At 37.2% G+C, this 25,646-nt stretch overlaps 1 protein-coding gene across 1 annotated transcript in view; it reads left to right on the plus strand.

Moving 5' to 3' along the window:
- Positions 1-20,085, plus strand: part of GAP43 (growth associated protein 43) — a 98,642-nt gene extending 78,557 nt beyond the window's left edge. Inside the window, exon 3 of the mRNA XM_007985735.3 lies at positions 19,391-20,085. Within this exon, the coding sequence (XP_007983926.1) occupies positions 19,391-19,479 (89 nt within the window). The 3' untranslated portion in view covers positions 19,480-20,085. The remainder of the gene's footprint in view (positions 1-19,390) is intronic.
- The last annotated feature ends 5,561 nt before the right edge of the window (positions 20,086-25,646 follow it).

Here is a 25,646-nt window from a genome sequence, read left to right on the forward strand (position 1 = left end):
GTGCCTCTGACAAAGAAGAATCAACAGATATAGGTGCATTTGGGAGAGAGGGTTTTAAATTTGGACCACTGAGAGAATGTTAAGGCCAATCTGGTTACATTTGTACTGTTAATAGTCAGGTGATGTCTCAAATAAAGATACAGGATTGGAGCCAGGAGTGGAGTCAAGATTGTACATAAATATTTGGAAGTAGAATTTGGAATTTGATGGATATGAGACAAGGAGTTAAGATTTCATGATAAAGAAAGTAATATGCTTATAGTGATGTTTAAGGATTAATGATAAGACAGTGGTAATATAAATCAGGTGGTTACCTGGATAGAGGTCAGGATTGAAGTCATTAGAGGGAATGAGTTTTCTGGTACAGAGTCTACAAGGATAATGTAGACTTGAATCTTGGATTGCGGTCATGTTAGGGGACAGAAAGAAAAAAACTAGACCCAGAATGGCAAAAGAAAATCTAGAAAACAGCAGAAATAAATCCAGAATATAGTGCTCATTGAAGTTTAAAAAAAGGAATATTTTAAGAAGGTGTCAAAGCCAAAATGCACCAACAGTTAAGGAGATGATTTTACTTAATCTTTTGCAAGAGACTCCGGGTCTCAAGATCATGTCTTGGCAGGGTGGTTTTCCATTAGACTTTTATAGGAAGGAGTAGGCAAGTTATAGGTGAGGTGATTTTGTGTTGTTTTGCAATCAAGGGAAGTCTAGTCAACTAAACAGGATTTGTTTCTCTCTCTGTGTAGCTTATTTCAAAGGAAAAAGCAATTCTAATCTCAGCTAAACATCCATGAGACAAAGAATGGAAAGTTAGAGTATCTGTATCTATTTTTGTCATCAGGTTCAGGCAAAAGGGGAAAGGTCTATATTTGCACTTGTTACAGGGAAAGAAGGGGATCATCCTTGAGTCTTACAGGAGTCCTGAGAAAGAGCTAACGCAAGTCATATGGAGAAGAGTGTTCTTCAAGGTTAACCATTTCCTAGAGTACAAAAAGATGTGGGAGATTTAAGAAAGCAAAAGGCTAAGGGACTTTCCTAATTGTTCCTGTTTTCTGGAGTACAGTGCTCAGGTAAAGGTCAACAGTCAAAATAAAGAGTACTTAAGGAAAGATAAAGAATAATGGTAAATGAGAAAAGGCCTTAGGATTGGGAATATATATATTTATGAAATCAAGGAGAACACTGTTATTAAAAACAGTAAAGCTAAAATTCAGTTCACAGAGAAATAAGGAAGGAGAGGTAAGGAAAAGATGGCAAATTCCAGTTTATTATTTAGTGAAGTTTGATGATTGAAGAGGAAAATAAGATGTTTGTAACTTTATAAGGAAAGAGGCTGTTTTTGCCTTTTTGAAGGGCTGTCATGTTCAAGAGAATATATTTGAGATATATTTGTTCTGTGTTATTCCAGATGACATAACCCCATAGAAACTTAGAGGGAGTAGATTTCAGCTGTGTATCTGAATAATTTACAGAAAAGCTGGAATGCCTGTTAAAGCAGAGGCTGTCCATCTGCCTGGGGTATCATAGGGGATTCCTGCATTAGCTGGGGAAATGCTAGAGGATCTCCACAACCTCTTTCTACTCTGAAGTTTCTGTATGTATTCTGATTGCTTTCAAATAAATAGGATTTTTAAATAAGGTAGATAATAGGAGGCAGTTTCTAGATGTAAAGTATGTCTTGGAAAATGGCTTTATTGGAGAGGGAATAAACATTGGCTTGAGAAAAGTGAGGGATGATTTTTCAAATGGCTGTATTATATGATAGGCAGAGCATACATGACTCTATAGTGCTATCCTCTAAAAACATGGACTGTCCATGACTCTTTGTTCTTTAATTGTTTATTGTTTCAGTTTTCCAAATAGTCAAATCTGTAACATTCTTTGCCACTAAAAATAAGTAAAGAGCTTGGAGATCTTTGACTAAAGAATGAAAAATCAGTACAAATACTAATATCACTTTTTCAATATAGTTCTGGTTGTGTTCCAGTGAGTGCTATTGATTCCTAAAGTGATTTTTTACTCAAAAGCAGCACCATAATTTGACAGGCCCCAGGAAGCCAAGGCACACAATGACTGCAAAATGAATTGTCCCAGTAAGAGATGGAGATTGCATTTATTTACACACATGCAAGCATATAATACAAGGCTTTTTTGTTATCATCGTATTTTAAAAATTAACTCCCAAACTGAGTTAAACCTTCACAGTTGGCTTTTTAACATTCTGCTGGCACTGGAGGTGAAGGGGGTGGTAGATGGGAAGAATTATCTATACTTTTATCTCCTCTTTCTCAGGATAGTGAAATGATCTCTTAAATTCTTAGATATGACAGCATTTGTAGTAATTTTAGCTATCTCTGGATTTTCATTCTCCAGTAACTCTTAAGCCATTTAGTCTATGAAGCCTACCCTAATCAAATACTAACTATTCAACCTAAGTTACTAATTTTAGAGGTCTCCACTTATTTTCTTTCTGCATAAAATATCCACTTCACCTCCCACAATTTGAACATAACATGTTAGAATTTGATAAAACAGTAATCCTCAGCCATGATTCTGCAAGCCTCCAGAGTATCTAAAATTACTTTTGGTAGGCCTTAAAGCAAAATTATATTGAATTACCTTGCATTTTTCAAATGAAAATAGGAATGGAGGGAAGGAAGAAAGACAGGAGAGAGGAGTAGAGTAATACAGTACATTTAGGACTCTGGGAAGAGATGCAAGTTAAAATCAAGCCGTGTAATATACTCATTCCCCAAGGCTATGAAAGGCAATATGATCTAATGGAGGATCGCTGAATTCTAATTAGCTGTGTGTCTTTGGACAAGTCACAAAAACTCTTCATCTTTAGCTTTTCTCATAGAGAATAAGGAACTGAAATCAGATAATCTCTAAGGTCTCCTTCAGCTTCCGTTACTTTGTAATTTCATGAACAACTACAAGCTGAGTCTGTGAAAGTATATACAGATTTTGTATTTTTGTCCTGATTTATGTGGCTTAACCATTTGCTTTGATAAAATTAACAAGACAACTGCCAAGTCTCTAGTTTGCTTTGTGCTGTGTAGATACAGCCATAAGGGAAAATTAAACAACAAAGATAAATAATTGTCTGGCTAATCTCAAGTACTACCCAAACACATCATGCCGAACTATGGCAAGGCATGAGCTGAATGAATATGACTCATAAATGCAGTGCTTTTATTTAAAAATTTAAATGTTACCCAAGCAATAGATATAAATAGGAAATATTTTTAGGCAACTGTAGTCACTATTGGTGTCATTCTTACAGAGCTAAAATTATGTCTGGCTTTAGTTTCTGTATTTTAACCCTGGTGTCAGATAATTAAATCATTTAATCAAATACCAGATCATGGGATTTGGCAAACCTAGGTCTGCTTTTGCTTTTAAAGGTAAATATTGGAAATACCAACTTTATAATAAAGAATATTAACTCATCATATATTAAAACATTTAAAATAATTTATTGAATTTTAAAATGGAAATCAGTATAACTGAAAGATAGTTCATTAACTTTCTCAAAGTCTGGCAGACACGAATTACAACAGTAACACTTTTATGACTGATCTCATTAGATGAGATCTAGGGTGACATTGTGGGAAACAATGGATATAATAGAAATACCTAAACATTAAAAACCCAAATTTTTGAAAAGACTGGTACAATGCCTAAGCAATCATTCAATGAATGTGAAAAACTGTGAGAAGGAAAAGCTAAGAAAGTGGATTCAATAAAAAATTACCAACAAACATGATTAGCCTGTTTAATTTTTCCTCACTTCTCAAGAATGGACCTAAATAATTAACATCAAATACAGGAGGTATAATTTTTTGAAAATTATTAACTTCCTCCAGAATGCAGCAGAAGGAATTATAGAAAATCCTTTGTGGAGGGTGGGGGTCAGTGCTAACTTCAATCATGTTTGAACAAGATTCCAAAAGAAGTACGACATCTCTTTGCCTAGAAATCTTTCAAGAGAACAGCCACTTCCTATCCCATTCGGATTCTTTATTCTTCAAAGTCTGCTGGGATTCCCTATTTGAGAAGGTCCAGAAACGAGAGAGTGTTTTGCATAAGTAGAAAGATTAACTCCATCAGTGCAGTCTTCTCAAAGGATTTCTCCTTCATCATATGCCTGTCCCCAAATAACTTCAGTACTTCCTGGAAATGAGAAGAACTTTCTCACAAAAAAGCCGAAAAATCTCATTGCATCTTACCATTTTCCTGAAACTTAAGGGATCAATTATTAAAAAGAAATCTTAGGGTCCTTTTCAAGTATAGGATTCCAGCATTATGATTGAACAAGGGAATTTTTCTTGAAGTTGGATGGAATGTCTTAAGCCTGGAGAATTGCCATTCTCTCTGTAACTTGCCTATTGGATGCAAGATTTACTACCTAGCTGGGGGTAGGCTGTGACTTGGCCTCTTACTCATTCAGTATGGTAAACATAGTTTTTTCTACAAATGAAGCTAAGCTCAAAGATAAGGTTTTTGTTTGTTTAATCAACTGGCTGCTATTCTTTATATGTGAAATAGAGAAAGCTGTTCTGCTTTTAAATACCATCGATATCAGAAAAGTCTTTGCCCTTGAAGGCATTACTGCTTAGTAGCTTTAATTCTTGTATCACTGAATCATGACTTTCTTCTTTGCTGCCCTTCAAGTTTGGCCAATGGTCACCTTTGCTTTTGTGATCATTTTTGGACTTTGGTCCCTGACTTCAAAGCCTTTTTCAAAAAACTATTTTTTTTTTTCACTCCACAAGCAGAAACTTTACAAGTCAGAGAGACTCTTCTCTTTCTTTGTCAGGATATTTGAAGACAGTTTCTCTTTGGCTGTGAGTTATGATTGGATAAGCATAAATTAGAGGGGAAAATGTTGAAGATAACTCATTTATTAGGCATTCATGTGAGCAAAGAAGTGGCATTTTAAAAATTTTATTGTCATTTAATGTTCATCACAAGTTTATGAGGTAGATATTTTTTTTCCTATTTTACTTGTGAAGAAATGGGAAAGCAGCGAAGATGCATATTGATTACCTATATGTGAAACCTCTTAGCGCAATGCTTGGCACATAGTAAACATTAACCAATGTTAGATTCCTTCTAGTCATATTATAATGGCCAACACTTAGAAGCACTTACTTAAATATGTCATTTATTTATATGGAGTTTAAATGAACATGTTTAATTATCATAACAACCCCATGTGAGGTGGGTACCAATATTATGAAAACTTAGGCAGTGAGAGGTTAAGTAATTTACTCAAGGTCATAGTGTCAGAAGTAGACTTTATTTATTTATTTGTTATTTATTTGTTTTTATTTGAGACAGGTTCTTACTCTGTCACCAAGGCTGGAGTGCAGTGGCTCACTGCAGCCTTGACTGCCCAGGCTCAAGTGATCCTCTCACCTCAGCCTCCCAAATAGCTGGGACCACAGATACATGCCCAGCTAATTTTTAAATTATTTGTAGAGGCTGGGTGTCCTTATGTTGTCTAGGCTGGTCTTGAACTCCTGGGCTCAAGTGATCCTCTTGCCTCAACCTCCCAAAGTGCTGAGATTACAGGCATGAGCCACTGCACTCAGCCTGAGAGACAGAATTTAAATGTAAACACGCTGGCTCTAGAATCAACTCTCTTAACTACTACTCTGTACATCTAAAAATAGTTATGCTTATAGTAGATATCTATTTCTTATTTTGTTTTTATATATGAATACTTGGTTATAAAATTAGAAGATAGGTATAAAATTAAAGTTAGCAAAAAAATGGAGAATGATGGGATAATGATTTTCATGGCTATGAAACAGAATAGCATTGGGTTTCCTTTTTATAATCCAATATTTTTAAATTTACAAACTTTTGCTATTTCCTTTGATCATGGTAACATTGTAGGACCACAGGTGTTCTGCCTGAGGTAATTGAGGTTACTTCAATTACTTTGGTGACATCTACATGTCACAAAGCATTCAAGATATATATCTATATCTCTATCTGTCTATCTGTCTATCTACATACACACACACACACACACACACACACACACACACACACACATATCCCAAGTACCTGGAAACATACTCTCCAGGCATGTTTCCAGGTACTTGTTATTCATTGGTGAACAAAATAAAAAAAAATCTCTGCTTTTGTGGAGTTAAAACACCAACAAATGTATACTTTTCTTTTGAGAATTTAGTCCACAGTCAACTGAAGACTAAAAAGATAATGCGAACTGTGATATAGCGCAAGGCATACAACTTCCATATGAGAATGAAGTGATGAAATCTGTTTAGTGTAAGCTTGGAGGTTGAAAATGTAGTTGAGCTGGGTCATAGGAATTATAAGCAGTATATCCAAATGAGTCAACCTTGAAGATTTACTACATCCTTCTCTGAAATCATTGGCTGGTCTGCCTCCCAACTCCAGTTTTTAATTTTTGGTTAAAGAGATATCTTTGGTCCAGTTCTCCATAATCAAAGTCCAAGAAGGGAATTCTTGTGAATGTAATTTATTGGTGGTAACTTATAAGAGAGTGAGAAAAGAAGACAGGGCAGAGGAAGACACCAGGCAAAGATGAGAGTTCGGGGGAAATGTGGTCTCAGCCTGATCCAACAGAGAGCTCTGAAGCACAAATTGCACCACAGCTGTTGTTTTGTCCAAAAGCAAGGGTACTGGAGTGGAGTCACAGTAGGCAGAGGGGCATGAACCCTCAGGAACAAGGTTGAGGTGGCTCCTATTTTCTATCCCTTACCCACGTGTTAGGTGGGGCTGTTAGCAGCCAATACCTCTGGCAGCTGGGAGATGAGAGCATGGACCTGGTAAAGAAGATCTGGGAGGGGTATCAACAGCATCTACTACAAGGAATGTAGAACATCTGAAAGGCATGTGGAGGGATGTAGAGTTGTAGAATATTTGAGTGGCAAGTGAGGGGACAGATGATATTGACAACTGGCTTTTTTTTTTTTTTTTCTATTTCTTTTTGCTTGGTGGGACATCTATAAAATCTGAAACAGGCCAGGCGCTGTGGCTCAAGCCTGTAATCCCAGCACTTTGGGAGGCCGAGACGGGCGGATCACGAGGTCAGGAGATCGAGACCATCCTGGCTAACACGGTGAAACCCCGTCTCTACTAAAAATACGAAAAATTAGTCGGGCGAGGTGGTGGGTGCCTGTAGTCCCAGCTACTCAGGAGGCTGAGGCAGGAGAATGGCATAAACCCGGGAGGCGGAGCTTGCAGTGAGCTGAGATCCGGCCACTGCACTCCAGCCTGGGCGACAGAGCGAGACTCCATCTCAAAATAAAAATAAAAATAAAATCTGAAACAGGTATTATTTATTTTTACTTCACTGAAAAATCTTAAATGCCAGTAGTTTAAATTTAGTAAAATAGAAAAAGCAGCACTGTCATTCAGAACCCCAGATTTGCGGTTAGTTATTGTAGGCAAGTATGAGACTGTCTTTTATTTTGATTAACGGGAACCTCTTTCATTTTAAGTCAGTCCACAAATTTACATGTCTTACTCCAGACACCCTGCCTCCTCTTGCTTTTCCAGCGAGAGTTATTTAGCATTTTTTCATGCCTTTAGGCAAAACCTGCACTCTCCAGTTCCCCACAGACCCCACTGCCAATTTTACCCTTGGCCAGATTTTCACATTAATGTTGTTTGCCTGGCCTCTTAGGCAATTGAGTTTGTGAAGGCTGGAGACTGAAATCCCAGCTCAGATTTTTGCCTAGCTGGGATTCTTCTTAACTGGGATCCGGTGGAGTAAAACAGGGAGATGTAGAGTTGAAATTACTGATGTGTTTCTTGTAAACTTCTTTTCAGAGTGTTAAACACATTTAAGTACATACAATTAACATTGATCTCCTAGAATTAAAGGTTGGTAAATTGATCATGTTCTAAAACAATAACATAAATGTGCTTATTTCACTCTAAGGCCTATGTCAAAGAATATATGCTAATGAACCAAATCATAAATCACTTTTTCATTTTCAAGGTGATGTACAGACATTGACTAAGTAGCTTTTTAAAATGCTAATATGAAAAAAGGTTATTACTGGATAATCAGTTATATTGTAACTGTCCTTTATAGCAGATTAAAGTCTCAAACAGAATTCTCAATTTTTACTGCATTTTTCAAGTATACATGAACATATACATATATATATATGGGCAATTGATTTTAATGTTAATTTTAAACAGATGTTTTCAAACTTTTTCAGTTTATGGGTCGATAACTTTTTCACGGCACCCCTAAACCTCTGCTTATTAGGTAGTTAGGTTCAAGGAGCTTAATAATAGTATATTGCACAGTACCCAACAGATAGTTTCTCTCAAATTTAAAACTATATATTGGCACTCCTGTGAGTTCACTGTAGCGCCCACGGATTCATGTGTATGGTTTGAGAACTACAATTTAAAATGCTGATTCACTATAATGTGCCAAGCAATGTAGATAACTTATGGTTACCATATAAAATAAAAGTTTCCCAAAAGTTTGCTTTCTAGGAAATCACATTCTAAGTCAACCTAGAAAAATTATTCACCTACTCTTTTTTTTTCTGTAGATATCATAGGCTATACCTTGACCCAGTTTTTGCTGTGAAAATTGAGAAGTTTGAACTGAGTGAAATAAGTGTTAAATTCAAATTTTGTTTGAAAATAATTTAGATATTTTAACTCAAATATTTAAAACATATTTGTTGGCTTTAAACCTGATTTAAACTGATTTGTGGAGTATTTAAAGAAAGAGAATAACAAAATCTTCTTCTGAGTCATTGATCAATATAAAAAAGCACTTCTATAGTTGAATTTCAGTGAGATGGTTCTGCTTATTCCAGTCTTTGTTTTATAATTTGGTTTAGTTCAAATCTCTGAAAAATTCATTAAAAATTGTTTTGAACCAAATTTCTAGGATATATAAACTCTTTTTATTGAGACCAATTAGCTCTTCAACCTCTTGCTTGTGTCCATGGTTACAGTTCATAGCAAAAAATTTTCATTATTTAATGTCCCTTCATAGTGAAAACTGGGTAAAAAAAAACATAGTTAATAATAAAATTCTGTTAAAAATAAACCCTCCCAAAATGAAACCTAGGTTCTACGATTTATGTCTACTCAAATTATTTAAGAATATAGCCTATGTTTGTTTTTTGTTGGTTTTTTTTTCCTTCTTTTCCATTTTTATGTTTGGTAAAATAATTAAACCAAACTATCAGCTTCATTGTCTCAGTGAATCCAGCCTGTCAAAGCATAAAGATAAAGCAGCACGTTTTTGGGTTTTGAATGTCATCTGCACCAGTCCCCTAGAAAAGTATCGTAAGATAAAGGAAAGAATGCTGGGCTATGAGTCAGGAGTCCTGGATTACAGTGCTGCCTTTTTCAATTTTATGACCATAGAGAAATTACCTAATCTCCTACAGCTTCAATTTTCTTATCAAGAAATTGAGTGTTAAAGTATCTCTTACGTTCCTTCAAGCTTTAGGGTTCTGTGATTATACCATATATCAAACTTCTTAAATAAAGCTATAAATTCTTCATGGTCGTGTGTGTGTGTGTGTGTGCACTCGCACGCATGTATTTGGAATTCCCCTGGGAGAATAGAATAGTCCTTATTTCAAAAAGAATTCAGGAAATTATTTGAAGGGAAAGTGCTGTAAGCCAACACTGCAACTGTGATAATGGCCACTTGCAATCAATTTATGACAAGCTCATAAGAACTTGAAAATGCTGAGAGAACAGAGCTCCTGAAACTCAGGTCTTTAGAAGTCCATGATAAAGTTTGGGCACACATGGGATTTTTCAGTTCTAAATACACACACACACACACACACACACACACACACACACACTCTCTCTCTCTCTCTCTCTTCTACAGAAAGGAGGAAAACAAAAAATCCTAGGTTGAAATGTCTCTAATCATCACTATTAGTTAACAACACTCACTATCACATTACTTTTCTATTCTTGACATGGCATTTCTCATAATTTCTCAGTGCCATCGGAGCCATCAGTGTTTATCTTTAGGCTGACTCTGCATTCTACCTCATCCCTCCAACCCCCAAACAAACTGAAGCAATGCCTCAATAGACCCACAGATTCCACTGCCAGCTCAGCATGTAATTTAGCTGGGAGCAGAAATGAAGGAGTGATTTTGACTGTTATACTAAAGTGAAAATATCCCTAATTTCTTGTTTTCATTTTCAACCTTTAGAAGTTGACTTATTCGTTGTAATGGTAAGAAATAAAGTTAACATCATTTAACTTAACATCTTTACTTCATCTTATTCCAAAAACTGTTGAGGGCAAGTAAGCAAGCCATGTAAATTATTGATGTTTCTGCATATTTCTAGCTGGGGAAGAAGAGAGAACACTAATTTTTGATGATTTGGTAGACATTCTTTGTAAATAATATTTTAAGAAGTTTTCAAGGCTAGTCAACTTGTACCTTCTTTGGCTTTAGTTTTAATTTTTAAAAAAATATCTCTGAGTTTTTTCTCCATTCACATAAAAACACTGTCTTTTGTTCTGTAGACTAGAAATATTATATTCTGTCGTAGCTTTTATAGGAATAGCTGTCTTTAATTAATAGTCACTCATATCTTTATTTTCTGAGTACTGCTCTCTAATTAATTAGTCACTCCTATCTTTGTTTTCTCATCAGAGTCAGACTTTATGGAAACATTCTAGGGGAGAAAGTATCTTAATCATCTGTCTGGGAAAGAAGTTTTTTTGGGGGAAGGGGAAGAATTGCTTTTTTCCTCTCAAGACTTGGCAGCTAGAATTAGGTTGAGTCAATTTCCCAAATCCTTCATTTCCTGAAGGTTGGATTAAAATTCAGCAAATCTCAAACCCCATAAATTGGATTAAAATCTCGACAAACTACATTGTGCACTTTAGATTTTATAAAGCACTTTCAAATATCTCCCTTTAAGCTCCAAACAACCTACGATAAGGTAGGGTAGGCATTATTATTCACATTATATGTAGATTAAGAAACTGAGACAAAGAAAGGGAAAGCATTCTTCTCTGAGGTCATATGATTACTTAGTGGCAAAGTCTAGGCTAGAATAGCAATCAGCTTGGTCTTAGGCCTAAACTTGAGGGAAAAAGTAGACATGTAGATGACATATGGCAGATATCGCTGGGACCCCATCATGCTGCCTCTGATTTTTCTTCTTGGTTACTCTTTGAAATCCTTAAGTATATAGTGTTATTAGCAAAAAGGTTATTCTCTCTTTCAAGTGCTTGGAAAGTAAGGAAGGAATGGGGGCAGAGGTGTTATTTACATAATTCTCTTGTACATCAAAATGAGATATACTGGTTCAGTGTTTTGAAAGAAACTTAAAATGTGAAACATGGTGATGAAATGAGCAAAATGTGGATTACAGTGACCACTGAAAGCCATGATCCAGGCTCCAGATGGACATCTGGTATATAGCTAAAGAAAAAGACTATGTGAGCAACAAAAGGGCCATATGTGAGTTAGCTGCCAAATATTTTTTTATTATTATTACTTTCCTTTGGCTTTTGAGGTGATGATGCTTAATATTCAAGAAAGATGAAAAAAGAAAGGGAAAGGAAGCAAACACCCAGCCCATTGGTGATTGGTAGAGTAATTGTGGGCATGGCCCCAGGATGATAGCAGCTTCTATTTAATCAATGTTGACAAGGCTGGGGAGAGCTGGGCAGGTCCCAAGAGGTAATGTTTTACTCGGAAATCCACTCAACCTAATTTCAGTAATGTAGGGCTGTGGAGGGGCCTGGACTGGAGCCAGAAAACAGGGCCATTAGAGTTCAGCGTAGGCAATGGCAGCTGGGAACATCGCCATCCCTCCAGCAGCATTGCAACCAGGCTGCCTGGCTGAGCACACAAGCAGCCGCTGCTGCATATGCTTCTGGTATTTGCTCACCAACAGAATGCATCGACATGCTATTCTCACCCTTTCGAGGAAATGAATGGAATGCATAAAGGCAAGAACTGCTTCCAGACTCTATTTTAGCAAGAATCAGAGAGCAAGTCTGGCATATATCTTTCCAGGACCACTGTGAAATTGTCCACCTAATCCGCTGAGTCTTTTAAGGCTACCATTACATTGTTGCAAACACATGCAGAGGTAACTCAGATCTTTATTGCTGTCTTAGTGTGGTTTTGATCTTTCTTAGGAATTGTGGTGTGGATCAAGAATATGGAAACTACTATGGTTTTTTCATTTTTCAAAACTTCTGAGATTCATTCAAGTTAGTCAGCTTTGCAAATCCAAGAGAAGTGACCCAGGACAAATTATGCTCCTTTGGACTGAGTGCTTCTTATCTAGCTATTCTTTCCTTTACCATTCTTTCTCCAATAAACAACACATTGTTACAGTAATTTGCTAGCATATAAATTCCAAGAACGTAGAGGTTTTTGCTTTGTGTTTTCATTCCTGTGTCACCACTGCTATATTTGCAGTTCATGGAGCAGTGTGTGAACATAGTAAGACTCAATTTCTTTCACTGGATGAATAAATGAATGAACGAAAACATTTTCTTTCTTCCCTTCTGAAGGATCCTTGAACTACGATGCATCCATAATGTATGAATTTACTTTCTGTGATGTTAACTTTCTCTTTTTAAGTTAACACAGAAATGACAAAATTCATGGAGGCTGCCAGTGAATGTGGTGGTAATCTCTAAGCAGTCTTTGGGCTTGGAAGAGCAATGTTTTTGTCAAGGCTAAAATGCCATTGCATGAGCAGGTTACAGCTTTCTATCAGATTCTAACATTATCCGTCCAAATGACTGAATATAATTTTTGAGACTAAATCATGGTACAGCAAGAGTATTTAATCAACTTAATTAAATAATTTAATCAAGTTTTTGAGCCTCTAGCTTAAGCCTCTCATATAAATAAGGTTATTTACTACCGAAAATAGGACCATGTTCCATTTGAAAAATTTATGTCTTGACAAAATTTTTTCCCCTAAAAGGAAAAAAAGCCTAAACTAATAAAACTAAATCTAAAACTAAAACACATCAGTTTTTGTTTATTGTTTTTGTTTTAGACACATTCTGTTTTATAACAGAACTGGATTTGGGGGATTGATTTTGTCCTGGTAAAGACAGATTTGGGGAGAAGCCATCACTAAGTATATAATAGTAATAGTCTTAGGAAATTCATTCAGTGGTCACTATATACATACACGCACGCGCGCGCGCACACACACACACACACATATAGCCCAAGTGTCTTTGGCTGCTATAATAAAATACCATAAACTAGGTGGCTTATAACCAACAGACAAATTCTGCTAAGGGCCAGCTTTCTCTGTACCTTGCTGTGTCCTCACATGGTGGAAGAGACTAGCTAGTTCTCTGTTGTGTTTTTCATAAAGACACTAATCCCAATCATGAGTCCTCTACCCTCATGATTTAACTACCTCCCAAAGATTCCTACTCCTAATGCCATCACCTTAGGGGGTTAGAATTTCAACATACAAAGTTTGAAGGAACACAAACATTTAGTCCATAATACTGTGACTCATTTTTGGTTTTCCTGTAATGTGTTTTTTTTTTTTTTTTGAGACGGAGTCTCGCTCTGTCGCCCAGGCTGGAGTGTAGTGGCTGGATCTCAGCTCACTGCAAGCTCTGCCTCCCGGGTTTACGCCATTCTCCTGCCTCAGCCTCCTGAGTAGCTGGGACTACAGGCACCCACCACCTCGCCCGACTAGTTTTTTTTTTTTTTGTATTTTTTAGTAGAGACGGGGTTTCACCGTGTTAGCCAGGATGGTTTTGATCTCCTGACCTCATGATCCGCCCGTCTCGGCCTCCCAAAGTGCTAGGATTACAGGCTTGAGCCACCTCGCCCAGCCCCTGTAATGTCTTAAACAAAATAACAGTAATAATATTAGGTTTTCACGTTTAATACAAGTAAAAGTACTATTTAGAGGCAAACTGAAAAAGAACAAGCATATTCTATGCTTCACCTTGCTGGATTTCAGCCCTCACGCTAGCACTTCCAGGCTTTCATTTGCCAGCTCCAGGTCATTGCTTCTACTCACTTGTTCTGTGTCACTTGGTGTTGAAAATCACACTGCAGTCTTTCAGCCTCTATAGCCTCTTCCTAAGTAATAACTGTCTCAGAGGGAGGTTGATCTGCTAGATGAGGAATGTGACTATTTACTCTAATTGGATCATGGTAATTGGAGTGACCAGCTGGCCTCAGTCATTCATTTGTCTTTGACATTCACCATGATGATCAAAGATTTTGCACAAAATACTAAAGATTACATATTAACTCATCTCTAGCATTTACAAATCATGTAATTAGTGCTGGAAAGTGCCAAGACCAGATTTTATATTACAGAAGACTAAACAGGATTCTTCCTTTCATTTTTAGCTGCTTTTAATGGGACAATTTTTAAACATTGTGGGCTTCAGGCCTGCATAGCTGTGGACTGGACTCCCTGCTTTAGTTACCACTCTGAACTCACCCATTCTTTCTGGGCAAAGGTAAAACCAGGGAAAGCAACTAAAGTAAGAGCTGCTGCGATAACTGTGTCCTAGGTTGGAATTTACAGTGCGGCCTTAGGTAAACCCTTCAGTCTCCCTCTGTCTCAGTTTCCCCAGCTGTGAAATGGGGTGATTAAAGTAGATGTGAGAATTAAATGCAATGATACAAGTATACTTCGCACTATTCTAAGCACATAGTAAGAGCTCGAAAATGTTAACTATAGCTAAATACTTTATACAAAGGACCAGGTAAGTCATAATTCATAATTCTTTCCAGGCAGTTTTTTTTTTAAGCTGCTGAATAGAACAGGTAAGAAAATGTAGATGTAAACTAAACAGTCAACATGATTTATCACTGCAATGATTTATCTAGGGTTGACATCAGTGGGAGAATAAGTTAGCAATATCAAAATGTTCCCTCCAGTATTCAGGCTTAAATGGACCTATTTTATACAAAAGTTGGATTCTGTTTATAATAAGTTCTGCCTTGTCAGAGGCTAAAACCTTTCCCAAACTCATATGCAGTCTCCTACCAAAGTAGAGCTAGCTAGAGCAGACATATTGTCCATATCTGGCTATTGTTCCCACATTTGGATGTAGAATTTTAAAAAAATGTTATCATGAGTTCTTAGTTTATCTCACTTTGGAAGTTGTAACAGATTATTTCTTTACATTGTTTCCTCCGTCCATGTTTTATTTTCCTCCCCATAATTTCTTGGTGGTCTATAAAATTTTCACTGCATCCATTGACTTGATCCACTTTGTTTTCTGCCAACTAGTCATCCCTTCACTTAAAACAAAGCAAATATTTTGCTTAATATTCAATAATATCAAGTAAAAAATTACTTTAATCTCAGACAAATATAGATAGATAGATAGATAGATGATAGATAGAGAGTTTTATGTGTTCCAGCTAACTAACATTTCCTTTTGTAGCCATCTAATCGAGCTTCATCAATTTTAATTTTACGGTTTTTATTTTATACTTTGGAGCCAACCATTTTTTAATCTCTGAAGTTTTATAGGTCACTAAAACCCTATGGACCCTAGCTGCTTAGTTTCTAGTGCCGAATTGGGAAAATGAGTTTGGCCACCTGATATAATCAGAAAACCTGAACAAATAGACCTGAGTTTTAGTTCTGGCTTGGTCATAAGCAAGTCATATGATTTAGGGAAAGTTCCTTTATGCACCTAGACTTCAGTGTCATCACCTGTAAAATGAGGCTGTCCAGTCATTCCTTCACTCAACAAATATTTACTGAGGGTCTTTCCTGAATTAGGTTCTATGCTGGACATGGGATTCAAGGTTGAGCTGAAGTAGGTACTGCTGTTACCCTTGAAGAGTTCATGGTTTGGTGACTGGATGATCTTAAAGGGTCCATTCATTTGTAACATTCTATTATTATACATTTTATTGTCTTTTTTTGTTTATTTGTTTTTTTGATAGAGTTACGCTCTTGTTCCCCAGGCTAGAGTGCAAAGACGGGATCTCTGCTCACTGCAACCTCCGCCTCCCAAGTTCAAGCTATTCTCCTGCTTCAACCTTCCTACTAGCTGAGATTACAGGCATGTGCCACTATGCCCAGCTACTTTTATATTTTTAGTAGAGACAGAGTTTCACCATTTTGGCCAGGCTGGCCTCGAACTCCTGACCTCAGGTGATCCACCCATCTCAGCCTCCCAAAGTGCTGGGATTACAGGTGTGAGCCACCACACCCAGCCCAAATTTTATTGTCTTTTAAAGGTATGTTATGAAAGGCTTTAAGGAGAACAAGGATTTTGCTGTTTTTTTTTTTTTTTTTTTTCTCAGTACCTAGAAGAATGACTGGCACAATGCAGGTGTCCAGTAAGAACTTATTGAACAAATAAATTAATAAATACTTACATTTAAAATACTTTGAAGGATTTGAGAAAATGAATATGTATTGAAGCTCTCTCAATAGGGAACAGACAGCAATAATTTCCTGTCATGATAAACAGATTTGTGCCAAATTTCATCTTTTGTCCTAGGACCAGGCAACGGATGACAAGAGAAAGTGGGAGAATTGGGAGGATTTAACTTGATTGTATTCCAACAAGGGAACAGAAAGTCTCAGAACCATCTGAATGTTCAGGTTTCTGTTTCTGCATTTTTTGAGTTTTGTTCCCTTTATTCAACAAACATGCATTTCTCACCTTTCCCGGTCTACTTCCCTTTTTCTCTCATTTCCTGATCTCCCTCTAAGCATACAGAATAGCTCCCATATCTTTATTTTGGTAGGAGAGATTTGAAGTCTTCTCTTGCTCGTAGAGCTACTATCTTTCTATATGTTTCTGGGTTGTGTAAACCAATATTATGTTTATTTTGCAGTTTGAAAAGGGCACTAAAAACATTGCTTCTTGGAACTGATAAGGATGGTAAACTACCTTGGGCATACTTGTGATACCAAATGTTTGAGCAGGATTAGGGAAATAAGCAAAAGAATTCCTGATTGTTTTAGAAGAACTTCGCTGAAATAAATCTGGAATCTTTCTTCTGGTAGAAAATTAAATAACTCATTAGCACACCAAAATTTTTATAATTCCTGAGGAATACTGCTAATGCATAGAGTATTAGAATGATCAGAATTGAGTTAGTTTCATGCAAAACTTATATGGGTGCACTGTTGTTCAAGAGGTAATCATAGTCACTTTGGAAAGCTGTAGCCTTAAAAAAACCTTATGAGTAGTAGTAGGTAGCATCACTAGAATAACTATATTTTATGAATAGCTTATAGTGAGTTATGAACTCTATAAAATAAGTCAGACTTTAAAACCTTGGTCAAAAGTGAGTATTATAAGGTAAAGTTACCTATCGTAGCTGCTTACTTTATTTACCAGACTAGTCTAGTTAGATTTTAAAAGTCTAACCTATTTTCAAAAAATAAGCATTTCTCCTACTGAAGAGCTTTAAAAGAACGTTTTTTGATAGCTGTTTCAGAGAAGAAATTCCAGAAATGTGTTTAATAATGGTGGGTATAAACGTTCAGCTTTATCTGAATGTAAATATGTAGCTGGCTGATTTAAAAGAGACATACATTTTGATGAGTTCTTTTAATGGTCTCCTTAATGACCCCATTTATCTAATCTCAACATCTACATACAGCAAAACTATTTTATTTAATATTCCTAGTTTAATCTCCTCAAAGCATAGCTGTATTATATTCCTTGCTCAAGGGCTTTCAAACTGTCTATTGTCTTCTAATTAAACACAAATTTGTTAGCCTAACAAAATTCCATGGACTTCAGTTTGGCTTTCCAAGAATAATTAGCACCTAATAGCTGTTAAGAGGAGGACAAGCAATAACAATAGCTTCATTTTAAGACACAGGCATCGCCAATATAAGGGATTGAGGTGAAAAAAAAAAAAAACAGTTAATATAGTAGGCCTGGGACTGCTGTCCTTAGAAAAGCTTGTTTGTAAAGTTGACCGTTGGCTGGCATCTGGGAACTTGGATTTTGAGAAGATTCTCATCATTCCTTAACTGATAAGAGTGGTTCCAGGTGCCTAAAACCATAGTACAAACAATGTGGTTTATGCCGAACATCTATTTTTCTTCTGGGAGTCTGAATTTTGTACCTGCTAGGTGGAGGGTACCTACATGACCAATTACCAATGCAAACTCAGGTAAACTTCCCTAATAGATGACATCTTCCATGTGTTATGGTAATTTATTGCTGAAAGAATTAAGCACATACTGGATGACTCCATGGGGAGAAGACTCTTAGAAACTTGTTTGGTTTTCTCCAAACTTTGCCCATGAGCAACTTTTTGCTTTGCTTATTTTGCTTTGTGTTCTTTCACTGCAATAAATTTTAGTTATGAAGCAGACTGCATGCTGAGTCCCATGAGTCCTCCTAGCAAATCACTGAACCTAGGGGTGGTCTTGGGGGATCCTGACACAGGGAGTTGATTGTTTGGCAACACAAGTTGTTTCAAAGCAAATGAATTCTTTTTCTACAAGCTAGCATATTAGTAAACTATCAGGTAGCGTAAACTCGTTGACTGAGTTCTGTCGGGAAACCAAGGGAACATTTTTCTTCAGAAATACTTGATATCCTCCTTGTTAAGCAAAGCAGTACTTTCCCTATGGATAAGTGTATTCAGTTGGAATGTGCTTGGCTGCAAGAAACTGAAAACTATTATATTACAATGCTTTAAAGAGGCTAGTGACTTGTCTCTGAGGGAAGGTATCTAGGAGTAGTACAGTCACTCAGTGATGAGTTTTTCTTTTTGCTCCACCATCCTTAGTGTGTAGTTTTTGTCTTCATGGTCACAAGGCAGCTGCTACAGTGCCATGTATTGTTTGAGGTCCAAGTGATCAGGAATAGGAGAATGTGAATGGCAAAACCCAACTCTGCCCTCTCCAGGGACTTCTATAATTGACCAGCACTGTCCCACAGGAGCTGAAAATTCAACTACTTCACTTTCCAATACTGGAAATGAGTGGTAAGAAATTTGGAATGGATGCTCGATGGTCCACATAAACTATCTGTCACAATTCTTCTGACACTAATAGAAGAGCAATACAAGATTGTCGTTGATTCCCTATGTGAAGATCCTGTATGTGGATACCTTGATTGTAAGGCTGAGAGATTAAAGACTACAGTACCTTCTGTTAAGTGGGCTCCTTGTCACTCACATACCTTTGCTCCTGAGTTCTTCCATAGGTGCCACTGAACAGCTTCTTTGAGGTAAACTCTTCTGAACTTGGAACTTATATTAACTGGGATATTAATAATCTTTTAATCTTAATGCTGTTATGAAATGACATAAAAAGAAGAAATGCATTGCACCATTGTATGAACAGATAAGACAAAATACTAACTCTCTCCTTTTCCCCCCACCCTATCTTGTTTTCTTTCTCAGAAGCTGTAGATGAAACCAAACCTAAGGAAAGTGCCCGGCAGGATGAGGGTAAAGAAGAGGAACCCGAGGCTGACCAAGAACATGCCTGAACTCTAAGAAATGGCTTTCCACATCCCCACCCTCCCCTCTCCTGAGCCTGTCTCTCCCTACCCTCTTCTCAGCTCCTCTCTGAAGTCCCTTCCTGTCCTGCTCACGTCTGTGAGTCTGTCCTTTCCCACCCACTAGCCCTCTTTCTCTCTGTGTGGCAAACATTTAAAAAAAAAAAAAAAAAAAAAAAAAAAAAAGCAGGAAAGATCCCAAGTCAAACAGTGTGGCTTAAACATTTTTTGTTTCTTGGTGTTGTTATGGCGAGTTTTTGGTAATGATGATTCAATCATTTTGGGAAATTCTTGCACTGTATCCAAGTTATTTGATCTGGTGCGTGTGGCCCTGTGGGAGTCCACTTTCCTCTCTCTCTCTCTCTCTGTTCCAAGTGTGTGTGCAATGTTCCGTTCATCTGAGGAGTCCAAAATATCGAGTGAATTCAAAACCATTTTTGTTTTCCTCCTTTTCAATGTGATGGAATGAACAAAAAGGAAAAAATTCAAAAAACCCAGTTTGTTTTAAAAATAAATAAATAAAGCAAATGTGCCAATTAGCGTAAACTTGCGGCTCTAAGGCTCCTTTTTCAACCTGAATATTAATAAATCATGAGAGTAATCAAGGTCCAATGGCTCTGTGTTTCTGTTCTACCTTCTCATTAGTTGGTTGGACATGCTAGGGTCTTACATTTCATCTTTTTCCTCTCCTCTCAGTTTGAGACCAACAACCCTGATAAAGGAAACACAGATGAAGCCTAAGGCTCTTGTCAGGACCAATAGCTCCGGCCCTCGAGGGAGACATCTGTTGCAGGCCTGTCTCCCTGGCTTGTGTGTCTGGCTATCTTTTAACTGTGCCTCTTCACAGCTTCCCTTTATGCCTCTCTTTGTGTCCAAATTTCCCCACTTTATAAAGATACTAGTGATACAAAATTGGGCCCACCCTAATGACCTCACTTGAACTTAACTGCCTCTGTCAAGGCCTCATTTTTAAACGAGGTACTGGGGCTTAAGGCTTCAACATATCACTTTGGGCGACAGGGCACAATTCAGCCCACAAGAGACACTAATATATGACCAGCCTATCCAACGTGGTGAAACCCCATCTCTACAAAAAAATACAAAAACTTAGCCTGGCATGGTGGCGGGTGCCTGTAATCCCAGCCACTCAGCAGGCTGAGGCTGACATTGCACCATTGCACCCCAGACTGGGCCACAGAGTGAGACTCCATCTGGGAAAAAAAAAAAAAAAAAAAGGACACTGAGACTCACTCTTACTAAAATAACCTCAGAGCATTTTCATTATGTAAGAGAAGTTTAGTTTATCCAATGAAAAGTTATTCTAGGTTTTACTAAGATAAATATTACAAAGAGGACCTGGGCAAGGTGGCACATGCCTGTAGTCCCAGCTACTTGGGAGGCTGAGGTGGGAAGATAACTTGAGCTCAGGAGTTAAAGTCCAGCCTAGGCAACCTAAAGTGACCCTGTCTATAAAAAATACGTTCATTATAGAAATGTCTACAACTTTTGGAAACCCCCAGGCTTTTGTTTTAATTAATTGATTTTAACCCAAGTATTGAGCCAGTCCATTGCATCTTTATCAGCTTACAAATTTATGTTGAATTTACAATTCCTACACAGGGCAGCTATGAGATTCTTGATTAGTTATAATCATTGTTGATATCACTGCTGATGTTGATAGTATATAAAGAAAAGGTACACATTTTGCACATCCATTTCAAATTTCTTTCCAGTTTCAGTTTTTAAAATGCCTTCTATTAGAAGGTAAGTAGTTCTTATAAGAAACAAAGCAATATCTGAAGTATCTATGCTCTGTATTCCTACATTTTCTAAATCAATTCTGGTGGAGATTCCGAACATGTCATGTTCTGCTCTGGCCTTGAGTCTCCTCTCATAGACGTGCATGGCCAGGGGGTTCCCTTCAGCTTTCTACCCTCATCTGCAGATAGAACCTCCTAGCTAGGAAGAGAAAACTAAGTCAAAGAGAAAGTCCTCATACTAATGAAGATCAATGAAATAAGTCATCCTCGGAGTTTCAACCTGTACCTTGGTAACTATGCTCAGCTTTGTGTAGAGCTAGTGCTTAATTAATCAAAGAAAGGTGAAGCCATATGAAAAATGAGTCCTCACTGAATCAACAGGGTCTTTCCTTGGTCACTGACACTAAGTTGAATTTTCATTGGGAGAAACAACTCTAAAGAAAAAAGTTAGAAAGTATCAATAACATATATTAAAATAGTTTAAGAGTTTGATTTCATTCTGAGTTGGTCTGAATTTCATGGAAGACTTGGAAGCAAGAATGTCTGGGGCTCAGTCATGATCTGCTTAGAGTCTCATCAGATGTGGAATAAGTTATTGAAAAGATCATTTTCATAGATTGAAGTTATATCACATAGCATATCTGTCTACATACTGCTTTAAAAATTCTATTTTACCTCGAAGGTTTTTGTTTTGTTTTTGTGTTTTGGTAAGAAATGCTATAATCTCTTTCTCAAATCTACACCTGAAAGCAACATTCCTGTGGCTTGGAAAAATTCAGCTTCTTCAAAACACAATTCTAAACAACTTCTGCTGAATCCACATTTATACTGAAAACAGTAGTGTATGATCTTTTTGGCATATATTAATATATACTGTTTAGTGGTCTTATTACTTGTGTTAGGGTTGGGAATTTTTTTTAACTTATTAACATCTAAATTTATTTCATTTATAAACTTTTGATTCCTTAATAGAATTGTAAAGGTGGAGGAATACGCATTAGAGAGACTCATAATAGAGCCTCTAAGACACGATAGAGAGGCTCCCAAAAGACATACCAAGAATCATTGCAGCCCTAACACTGCAAAACAACGTGACTCACACTTACAGACAACACACAAAGTCAGGGAGCAATTGGGATGCATAGGCCATTCAAGACACAGAAACATATGGGTTCTAAATTCTGTTCAGAAAGCAACCTAAGTTGTTGATTCCGAAACACCTAAATCTGGATTACTTTGAAAAATAAAAAATAGGTTGAGGACAAGTAAAAAAGACCTCAACACTGACAGGTGATTTTTTTCAAATAGTAATAAGGTCATACAGTGTGCTCCAGACCCATCATCTCATTGATAGCAAAACCATCACATTGTCTGTATGAAATAAGGTCTTTTGACTGAGCTGTATTATTTGGGTCTAAAATGTTCAGTTATGATGTAATACAATTTAAGTCTCTTTGAAGATAAAAGGATTTCTAAAATAGAACTCTTTGTCTCCATCACCCAATCCACATTTGGCTGATTTTCCTGTCTTTTACACCATCATCTACCCAGTGGCTTAGGTCAGAAATCTAGAAAGAAACTTGATTCCTCTTTTTCTTTTCACATAACATTTAATTCATGAGAGCAAATCTGCTGCTGTGGATTTCAAAAGAGAATAAAGATAAAATTTGTGCCTCTTGCTCTGACCAATCCTGCACTTTTCTTGGTCAGTTTGTGGTGATCTAAGGGTTCTTTTACAATGATTCCACCCCATACTCAGTTCAAAAGAAAAATCACAGAAGAATTAGAAAACTCTGTGTCAGTAACCTGGGTTAGAGGCACTTGGCGTCTCGAAAATGCATTATTCCCAATGTCAGACAGCCCCAGAGAAGCCAGTTAGTTCTGCAGTGGCATGGAAGCCCAGACAATAGGAAAACCAGATTAATGAATAAGTTCCATACAGCATTATTAAGATCACCACAAGTTCCATTAATTTCTTTTTTTTTTTTTTTTTACCTTTCCAACATTGACTGTTGTCATGGAAACACAGCTTCTGTTAAGCTGGTTATAAAAATAACTCAATGATTGGTGATCCTCCTAGATAAATGTCAGCTAATGAGCATTAGAAACATGAGCGTCTTTAATTCTAGATAGAACTCTTGCCTAATTTTTCTTCCTGAGGGGTCAAAGCCTATGTCTGCCTGTCATGTAGGCAAGGCCTGCATCCATGTCTGCCACCATTTTCAGCCACATATTTACCCTGGTATAACCTCATTTTTTCCCTTTCTTCATGGATAAAAATTCCACCATCAGGAATGAGTACAACATTGAGCTATGAGTATGATGAGTTATTAAATCCTCTTGGAGAACATTATCAAGGTGGCAGAGATATTTTGAATGTACATTTTCCAGCAGATTGGTTACCTGATTTGTTTTCTTATTTATTTATTTATTTATTTATTTATTATTATTATACTTTAAGTTCTAGGGTACATGTGCATAACGTGCAGGTTTGTTACATATGTATACTTGTGCCATGTTGCTGTGTTGTACCCATCAACTCGTCAAGACCCATCAACTCGTCATTTACATCAGGTATAGCTCCCAATGCAATCCCTCCCCCTTCCCCTATCCCCATGATAGGCCCCGGTGTGTGATGTTCCCCTTCCCGAGTCCAAGTTATCTCATTGTACAGTTCCCACCTATGAGTGAGAACATGCGGTGTTTGGTTTTCTGTTCTTGTGATAGTTTGCTAAGAATGATGGTTTCCAGCTGCATCCATGTCCCTACAAAGGACACAAACTCATCCTTTTTTATGGCTGCATAGTATTCCATGGTGTATATGTGCCACATTTTCTTAATCCAATCTGTCACTGATGGACATTTGGGTTGATTCCAAGTCTTTGCTATTGTGAATAGTGCTGCAATAAACATACGTGTGCATGTGTCTTTATAGCAGCATGATTTATAATCCTTTGGGTATATACCCAGTAATGGGATGGCTGGGTCATATGGTACTTATACTTCTAGATCCTTGAGGAATCGCCATACTGTTTTCCATAATGGTGGAACTAGTTCACAATCCCACCAACAGTGTAAAAGTGTTCCTATTTCTCCACATCCTCTCCAGCACCTGTTGTTTCCTGACTTTTTAATGATTGCCATTCTAACTGGTGTGAGATGGTATCTCATTGTGGTTTTGATTTGCATTTCTCTGATGGCCGGTGATGATGAGCATTTTTTCATGTGTCTGTTGGCTGTATGAATGTCTTTTTTTGAGAAATGTCTATTCATATCCTTTGCCCACTTTTTGATGGGGTTGTTTGTTTTTTTCTTGTAAATTTGTTTGAGTTCTCTGTAGGTTCTGGATATTAGCCCTTTGTCAGATGAGTAGATTGCAAAAATTTTCTCCCATTCTGTAGGTTGCCTGTTCACTCTGATGGTAGTTTCTTTTGCTGTGCAGAAGCTCTTTAGTTTAATGAGATCCCATTTGTCAATTTTGGCTTTTGCTGCCATTGCTTTTGGTGTTTTAGACATGAAGTCTTTGCCCATGCCTATGTCCTGAACGGTACTACCTAGGTTTTCTTCTAGGGTTTTTATGGTATTAGGTCTAACATTTAAGTCTCTAATCCATCTTGAATTAATTTTCGTATAAGGAGTAAGGAAAGGATCCAGTTTCAGCTTTCTACTTATGGCTAGCCAATTGTCCCAGCACCATTTATTAAATAGGGAATCCTTTCCCCATTTCTTGTTTCTCTCAGGTTTGTCAAAGATCAGATGGCTGTGGATGTGTGGCATTATTTCTGAGGACTCTGTTCTGTTCCATTGGTCTATATCTCTGTTTTGGTACCAGTACCATGATGTTTTGGTTACTGTAGCCTTGTAGTATAGTTTGAAGTCAGGCAGTGTAATGCCTCCAGCTTTGTTCTTTTGACTTAGGATTGTCTTGGAGATGCGGGCTCTTTTTTGGTTCCATATGAACTTTAAAGCAGTTTTTTCCCATTCTATGAAGAAACTCGTTGGTAGCTTGATGGGGATGGCATTGAATCTATAAATAACCTTGGGCAGTATGGCCATTTTCACGATATTGATTCTTCCTCTCCATGAGCATGGTATGTTCTTCCATTTGTTTGTGTCCTCTTTTATTTCACTGAGCAGTGGTTTGTAGTTCTCCTTGAAGAGGTCCTTTACATCCCTTGTAAGTTGGATTCCTAGGTATTTTATTCTCTTTGAAGCAATTGGGAATGGAAGTTCATTCATGATTTGGCTCTCTGTTTGTCTATTACTGGTGTATAAGAATGCTTGTGATTTTTGCACATTAATTTTGTATCCTGAGACTTTGCTGAAGTTTCTTATCAGCTTAAGGAGATTTTGGGCTGAGACAATGGGGTTTTCTAAATATACAATCATGTCATCTGC

This window comes from Chlorocebus sabaeus, chromosome 22, assembly GCF_047675955.1.
Source record: "Chlorocebus sabaeus isolate Y175 chromosome 22, mChlSab1.0.hap1, whole genome shotgun sequence".
In the NCBI taxonomy this organism is placed as follows: Eukaryota; Metazoa; Chordata; class Mammalia; order Primates; family Cercopithecidae; genus Chlorocebus; species Chlorocebus sabaeus.